The 8,698-nt window shown below is 39.6% G+C and overlaps 1 protein-coding gene across 6 annotated transcripts in view; it reads left to right on the forward strand.

Moving 5' to 3' along the window:
• Positions 1-8,475, forward strand: part of COL19A1 (collagen type XIX alpha 1 chain) — a 186,383-nt gene extending 177,908 nt beyond the window's left edge. For 5 of the 6 annotated variants that reach the window (XM_058834718.1, XM_058834720.1, XM_058834719.1 and 2 more), the window contains one exon: positions 70-8,475. In XM_058834718.1, coding sequence (XP_058690701.1) covers positions 70-206 — 137 coding nt within the window. In that variant the 3' untranslated portion in view covers positions 207-8,475. The remainder of the gene's footprint in view (positions 1-69) is intronic. The other variant, XR_009277161.1, reaches the window with a different exon arrangement.
• Positions 8,476-8,698: the final 223 nt, after the last annotated feature.

Below are 8,698 nucleotides of genomic sequence, written 5' to 3' on the forward strand. Positions count from 1 at the left end.
AGTGACGGAATGCAGGGCGCTGCACATGCTCTGGTGAGGACTCTGCTAATTCTAGCTTTGTTTTGCCAGCTGCTGGCCTGCCAGGCCCACCAGGAACATCAGGCTCACCAGGACCGCAGGGGCCGCCCGGACCCAACGGGAGATGCAATCCCGCAGATTGCTACTACCACGTATCACAGACTCGCTCACGCACCAGCAGGAAATAAAAACCCTCACCCCCAGACACTTGGGATCACGGTCACTTTTCACTCTTTCCAATAAGTTAATTTAATTTTTGAACTATTTGGTGCATTTTTTTTTTACTCTTGACACTGCATGGTATATAGATAATTTGTGAGGCACAAAATTGAGCCTTTTTCTATGTTATTTGCAGTGTCATAATGATGACATGATGTCATATATTTTCCAGAGTGCATTCCATGTGTTGTCTCTCATATTTATTTTGCTTAGAACAGAAAATAGGCCCAAATAATTTTCATAAACTTCTTTCTTCAAACAAAAATATTTTACTATAACTTAAGACATTATGTATGCCTCTACATGTAAGCTGGCTTTATTTTTCTTGCTAGTGGTGAATTTGAAATGGAAAGAATACATTTCTGAAGTTGCAAAGCATGCTCGTTCATGGTGAATGCAGGATCTGAGCTGGAGCACTGGGAACTTTGTTTAGACTAAACATTCATGTCCCTCAAGGAGGCTCCAGCACACCTTCTGAAAAGGGTCTGCTGTGCACCAGGTGTGCTGCCCACCATTTCAGTCACATCCAAGATGGCAAAGAAGGAAACAAAGATGCATTTATGATGATCTTGGATCCCATCCAATGATGAGCTTCCGACTGACTGGAAAATCACCAGGTATAGCTCCAGGAAATGTCTCTCCTGACTGGATTTTGTCCCAGCTGGGGGTTTGTATGTTCCTTTAGTTGTGGTTACACATACCCCAGCAAGAGGCTGCTGGTGGTGTTCTGGACTGAGAACTGGCACACCTTCTAACCAGTACATGGACTGAGAAAGGGCACTAAGGCTGGTAATCAAGCTACTCTGCCATTAAGTCTGCCTACAGCAAAGGTGACCCCCTGCTTTAGAGCAGAGGCTGGTGACTACATAGTCCGAGAATGGAACTTCACAAGCCTCTAATCTTGGTGATGGCACTGTTTTCCTGTTCCTCCTGCAATATTCACATGCTGAAATAAGCTTGAGAAGAACATGGAATCTGTAGAGTGCAAAACTCATAGGTTCTTTTAACTGGTGACAGAAAATTTCTTGAGTTCAAGAGAAATCTGGAAAAAAATACAAAACCCTCCTAGAATGGTGTACTGAGAGCAGCATCATCCAGTTTTCAGGCATTTAGTAAAGGCTATAGGAACAGAAAATGTCAATGATGAAAAAAACTGAACAATGTGTAAACCCCATAGAGTTCAAAGTGTTGAGCAAAAGAAAAGCTGGAGAAAATCAATCACACAGGTGATCCTGAAAAGGAGTGAGTAGGGGTGGCTAAAATTTCACTTCTGATTATTAGGAGATGATCCTAAGTTAGTTCTGTGGAATTTTGTACAGTGCAATAGAAAGTGAAGGTGCTATTTAGAGAACACAAACATCTATAACCTACAACCTCAAAATGCACCTGTAGGTGATACAAAGCCATACTGAGGGTTCTTATCCCATCATTTGGAAGTCAGTCACTCTCCCACATCAGGCAGAGAAAGTTTTGGTAACTGTGTGCTTGAGCAGTACTGAGCTACCAGGGAAATATTCTCAAATTGGAAGTGCTGGCTTCCAGAGAAGCTGTTGTGATACATTAATTTGGCTGACTTCTGGGTTTTGCTTAAAAGCAGTTAAAGAATGATTGGTGGGAGTCATTAGCAAAAGATGCACATTGGCATTTGTTCTGAATAGAGTTCCTAGCACTTGCACCCAGAGCAGAGGAGCAAGATGAAAGCAAGAGGTGACAGAATTAATTCAAGCAGCAGCTGGGGCACTCAGGACACTTTCTGAAAAGGAAAGCAAACATCCCTGACATGCTCATTGGTTAGGTTTTTGGAGGAGAGAAGGTGTTTTCTACAAAAGGATGTTAAAGGAAACACGGGAATGGAAGGCTGAGAGTAAATACCTGGGGCAGGAGAGGGCAGCAGGAATGAGGATGGCAGAAAACCTGTGGCACACCATGAAATTATCTTTTGAAGGAGCTGCAATACACCCTGCAGCTGGGGACACCCTGGGGAGTCAGGGTGCTTTATCTGTTCCTTGTGAGAATGGGGTCAAAAGCCCACAGGCAAACCCAGTCCTCACACCTCCTGTTCTTCTCACCCCCCTCATTCCTCGGGGGGCAACAGCTGTCCCTTCTCCAGGCCAGCACATCTGCTCTGCAGGCAGCGGGTGCCTGTCGCACGGGTGCGTTTGGGACAAGTGGTCCTGCCTGAGCTGAGATGAGCACAAGCTGCTCCCACTCCAGAACTGCTGTGGCCATGGAGCATGTTTTGGTTTGCTCTGTGGAACTGATAACCCTTCCAGTTCTGGTCCTCAGAGTGCCAGGGCTGTGGGAGTGCTGGGAATGGTGAGGCAGCTGGAAACCAAGCACTGAGTCACCGACTACTGTGCGGGCCACAGATCTGCCCAACTAGAGAGTACAGCCTTGCACCAACACATCTGGGTGTCTAAACATGGACACAGAGGAGGAACAGCCCCACATACTGCTGTCAATTCTCTGAAAGGAACTGCTGGTCAGGTATCTTCCATGAACATTTTCTCTTTTTTTTTTTCTTTTTTTCTGTTACTTCTTTAGTAATTCCAATATTTGTAATAATCTAAACATTTTTTTACTTCATAAGTTAATTCTGAACTTCATTTTCCATGATAGTGTTGAAAAGGGTGCTGTCTTGTGGTAGTACTTGCGTGACTTGGAGGTTCCCAAGCTGCCCCACCCTGGAAGGCTGTACATAGACCATTGCGCCGCATTGGTGGTATCTGTATATTTTGGGGCTTTTAGCTTGCTGAAACCCAGCATCTGTTGTCTGCCAGATGCAATGGCTGTATTTTAATTTACTTGAACTTATTGGAAAGCAGAACACTTTTTATATTTGAAGAAGTTTTATTTTTTCATCTATGTTTCCTACAGATGCCTTTTTCTTTTTATAGGCTCAAAGAGAAAGGCCTTTCTAAAATATATTTGAATGCTTCCAGTTGATTTGCAGGTAACTTTGGTAATTATCTTGTTGCATTATTTTTATTTTGCTAAAAGCCCACTTTATTTTCTCATGTGAGAAAACGGGTATTTTTTTATATGGGCTGTCTCAATACGTATTTTAAGATGCTGCATTCTTCACTGAGGTAGAACAAAGTTAATCCCAGCTTAAGCGTACTTCACACTGGCTTGCTCCTACTTTGCATTTATCGAATTGAAAGTGGAATATAGCTGGAAACGTGTGTCTGCATGGTTTTCAGATTTGAAATTTCTTTGCAGTTTCAGACTGATGTCTTAGTTTTTGGGCAGGAGGCCATACAAGGAAGAGGGGATGCTAATCTATTTTGCAATTTGCTTTAACAGTTTTGTATCTGTTTTGAGCAGCTCATGCTGCAGTAAGCACTGCAAGGAAATAAACACGAGGGATATTTTTTTTTTTTTTTCCAGTAGCTTAAAGTTTTTTATTCAACTTTGGGTTTGTTTACATGCAACAAGACTCAGAAATGAAATAACTTTGACAAAATGTTTTAAACATTTCTTAAAAGCTCTTTAAGCTTAAGCCTAGTTCAGGGTCAGACTATTATATTTTATTGCTTTAATCACCTATTAAGAACCTATTAAGTGTTGGGATTTTCTTTAAATAGCTATGTACAGAACTACTCAGTTTGCCTAAAAAAAGTACAGAAACTTGCTAGGAGGGAAGCTTTCCCAAGGCTGCAGCAGACTCCTGCTGTCCACATGGTGGAGTGCAAAACATCCTTTCAGTACAAAGATTACAGCCCAGGCATAACTCGCCCAGCGGCACAAGAGCTGACCCAGCCACGTGTATTCTCACAGCACAACAGTCAGTGTTTCTGATTTCGTTCTTGAGAATGACTTTTTTCTATTTTCTTTCTTCAAATTTCTTTAGTTCTGCATGGGAGTATTTGCAGAAATACTGCCTCTCTTGGATAATTATTGTCAGATAATATTGCTAAGATTTTATTTGTGTTTATTATTATATTATGTTTTATGTATGTTACAAAAGATTGTGTTGTGGTGGGACATCTCACTTTCAGGCATCGCTTATGTCCCCGGCAATGATGTTTGTCTCCAGGGGAGGAGGGATTCACCTGTGGTTAGTAAAAACTTCAACAGCATCCAATGTGCTATTGGGCAGCAGTACAGCCTGGCAATGTTTTGAGAATCAATATTCTTACCTTAAACTGAATTTGGTTTCAATGTTAAAAGAGCACTGTGATACAGAAACAGGATTGATTATCCTTCCCTTACGTTTTATGACTGTGGGTTATGATGTTAGATACGCACAGCTTTGTTAAATAAGTGGGGGTTTTAATTAATGGATAATCACACAAAATATTTTGGATTTTCTTCTTTTTCACAAGGATGAAATGTTACTTTTCATGTCTATGTACACTCAATTTTTTTTTTTTTTCTAAAATGTTTAAATGAAAATATTGTAAAAACTCCACTGTCTAAATTAGCATTTTATAAACTTGTTTCTCCAAACAGACTACCTAAAATCAGTCCCTAATCTTACATTTTACCAATGCAGTAGAACTGCTGCTCTAATATGAGATGTTAGAACAAGAAAAGTAACACAGAAATCAAAACATTGCTGGTTTGGAGTGTGTTTTTATTGAGTTTTTAATGGTTTCTGGATGCATCAAGTAATGCAAACTTTTCCTGAAATCTGATACGTCCACTACAATTCCATTGTACTGGATGGATGTTTAAATCACCTCCATGCACTTAGGTGGGTGCAGGCCATGGAGAACAAGTTTACCCCTGACCTTGTTGTGGTTGGTATTTAAGTGGAAAATTCAAGCTTCAGGATACTGTAGGAAATGTGGTTTCAAATATTAATTGCTAACAAACATTACAGATTCTAGACCAAAATAAGTTTGTAGCTGAAAAGATTGGAGTCTACATGTCTTTTAGCAGTTTTCTTCCTTAGCCTCCTATTCTATAAACATGAATGCATTTAATTACTTTTTGCAGTTTTAATGTAAATATATTCTGTCTCCAGTCAGAAAGTTTGAAGGATTCTCAATGACACACCTTGTTTTTTTGTATTTTTTCATTTCTGAATTATATGCAGCTGTCACTGAATGAATCATAGAACATGATGACTGATTGCTTCCTTCCTTCCTTATATTTTTGGTTTGCAGCATTTAAGATTCAGTTCAATGGAAATGTATTAAGTGGATGAAAAATAACTTTTTTACATTATTATGTGGCCATGTACATCTGAAACATGATGCTGGATGAAAATAGAAATATTTCACATGCTTTCTGTTTGTGGCTCTGTCAGAAATGTCAGCCTTTTCTTCTGTGTCAAATCATGAGAGGGAGGATGCAACTGCAAGCAGGGAAAAGGAGAGGCACAAAGCCACTGCAGCGAGCTCTGGGGAGAAGTCAGGGCAGGTTGGCTAAATTTGGGGGGGTTGGATTTTGACCCCCACTGAAGTCAGGTCTGGTGAAACTTAGGGCTCTACAGTCTGGATTACAAAACACACAAACAGATCGACTAAATGCAAAATCTTGGTCTTAATATGTATATAATTTACAGAAATTATTACATTCTCTGAATGCAGATAAACTTCCTGCCCAAGTAGGAGATAATCACTTTTATTCAAGAAACTGAACTTCAGGGAACTTTAGGAATTTTCATTTTTTCTCTTGCTGCCTAACTCTTCCAGGAAGAAAAATGACAATGGCATTTTAAAGGACTCTCGGTAATAATTTCACCACTAACTTGATTTCCTTTCTTCCAATTTCATAGTGGCTTCAGAAACTCAATTTTGTTAATTGTCTGAAGCTTCCAGGTTTACTCATCCTTTTGAATGCACAGGCAGCAAGCAAAACAGAACAGGAACAACAAAAAAATTGAAGGGAGGAAATAAAACAAGCTGTAGCAAATCACACAGGAGTAACTTTCCCTACAAAATATTGATATTTCATCTCTACCTGTGACCCATGAGCAGAGGAGATGCATTTTTTAAGTATAACGGAAGTAGAGGTTACATTTCCAAAAAAGAATACAGTGATGAGCAGGTCAAGCAGACACATTTCACCCAGTTATCTAAGCAATTGAACAACATTTGCAAAAATGCGGCATTTGTACGTGGAGTACAACTGCTATGTTCTGCCAGGATAAATTAACACTGCTGTCTCTGAAACAAAGTGTTTCTTGGGAAACTTGGTTTCTTACTCCTTCTGTCCTTCAAGTAACCTTCAAAATAGCATCTGTTGATACTTTTCATATTTGAAGGAAAACGAATTTTGTTGTAGATCTGTGTTTGGCTCTGGGTGAACTCAGATCATGACTAAGGTATTCAAGGTTACAACCTGTAGTGTAATCCTCCCTAGCCTTGGTTTCATACATCATTTAGGAGCTCCAAATATTGCTCTAGAGCTTCTTTGGCTACAGAGACTTAGGCCTTTGTGAAACATTAAAGATTTTTTGGTAGCAGCTAAGTTGCTTGAACCCAGTGATGGCTGAGGCAGGAAAATATAAACTCATATATTAACTCTATAATCTGTAGATGTATAATACATCCATCTCTTATCTCAGTATTCAGCAGCAGTTTTATGAATACTTGCTAATTGAGTGATGGTGAATGGGGTTAATCCAGCCAGCCCCAAGGCTCAGAATTTGGGTTGGCCCTGTTCAATGTCTTTATCAATGACCTGGATGAGGGGATTGAGGGCACCCTCAGTCAATTGCAGACTACACCAAGCTGGGTGAGAGTGTTGATCTGCTGGAGAATAGGAAGGCTCTGTAAACTGGGGAATCTGGACAGGCTGGATTGATGGATGCTGAGAATTGCCCCAACCCATGTGTAGGACCTTGGCCTTGGCCTTGCTGATTCTCATGAGGTTCCCATGGACTCACTTCTCAAGCCTGTCCAAGCCCCTCTGGGTGGCATCCCTTCCCTCCAGCATGTTGACTGCACCACACAGCTTGGTGTTGTTTGCAAACCTGTTGAGGATGCACTCGATCCCATGGTCCATGCTACCAGCAGACATTAAACATTGCCAGTACCAACATGGACCTTTGAGAAACTAGTCTCCATGTGGACATTGAGACAGTGATCCCAACTCTTTTAATGTGGCCACCCAGGTCTGTCTGTCAAATCCAAGTCTCTCCAGTTTACAGACAAGGATGTTGTGCAGGACAGTGTCAAATTCTTTGTCCAGATAGATGATGTCATTCCCTCTTCCTTCATCCATCACCACTATAATCCTGTCAGAAGGCCACCAAATTTGTTGGCAGTGCCAGGTTAACAGTCAGACTCAGTGATCTTAATGTTCTTGTCCAACCTAAAAAAGTTTATAAACTGGTTATTGTTATGATTTTCTCTGGGTTCCTGCCTATACTGAAGCAACTGAGGAGGAGCTAAAATATGTATTTATCACACTGCAATTGAAACTCCAGAACTAGAAGTGTTATAGAGATCATGATGGGTAAAAGATTCTCATTAGTCTTCTGTTAAATCTCACAGAATTTTATGATGCTGGACCTGAAGGAGATGAGAAAATATTTACTTGGGATTTCACTGAGATTTCAAGAGCATCTGGTTAAAATTGGTGGCACGCTGACAGTGGCTTGTGAAAACTCTTGGTCTCTTTCCACAGTGTCTTCTAAATTTATTTTGAAAGCTTTTTGTTTTTCTGTATCACAGTAGTCAATACATTTTTATTTTAAATTCATAATCCTGTCTTTATTTTCCAAATCTTTATTTTACTTCAATGTGCTGTTGCTAAAAATCCTGTCTCTGTTATGTTATGGTGCAATCTACCATTTGTCAAGTACCTCTTTTCCATTCTTGTGTAAGATTTGGAATTGAGAATTAGATTAACCTATGTATCCCATAAGGACTTTCAATGGGCTTGAAGATTTTTTCTTCAGCTCTTTAAGTTAAAACCTGTGAGTCAGCTTGAAGGCAAAAAATCTGTCACAATCTTAAGATGTCCACTTATAAAGATTCTGCATTGAATTGACTCTCAGTGTTGAATTTGTTTGATTGTAATAATTCTTATTTGGGTTTTGCATATGAATATTTTTGCTCCTACCTGAGATTTCTTCTATTGTGGAATTTTATGCATTTTTCAAACTATATTTTCTAAAGCACTTCACAATTGTATTTAAATGTGGGAGGGTTTGCTTCTTTTGATTCATATGTTTATCCATTACATACCGAAAACAATATTTTCATTCTGTTATCAGGTGAGATTTTTTTTTCTTTTCAACAGTTTTACACAATTTATAGTCAAAATAAAAGTTTGCTGGTGAAACTACAGGGTTTTTTATTAGTGTTTTATTTGTTCCACTATCTAAGGAGTAATTTGAGGACTCTGCCCCAAATCAGTAAAAACTGACCTAATTCAAAAATTTTTGAAATCCCCTTTATGTGTTCTAAAGATGCTCACCTACTGTGGAAACTTCTGGATTTGTCCCTCAATAATGAAATTCTTTGCACTTGCCGATTTTGGTGACTTCTAGTAGTATTAA

This window comes from Poecile atricapillus, chromosome 3, assembly GCF_030490865.1.
Source record: "Poecile atricapillus isolate bPoeAtr1 chromosome 3, bPoeAtr1.hap1, whole genome shotgun sequence".
Taxonomy (NCBI): Eukaryota; Metazoa; Chordata; class Aves; order Passeriformes; family Paridae; genus Poecile; species Poecile atricapillus.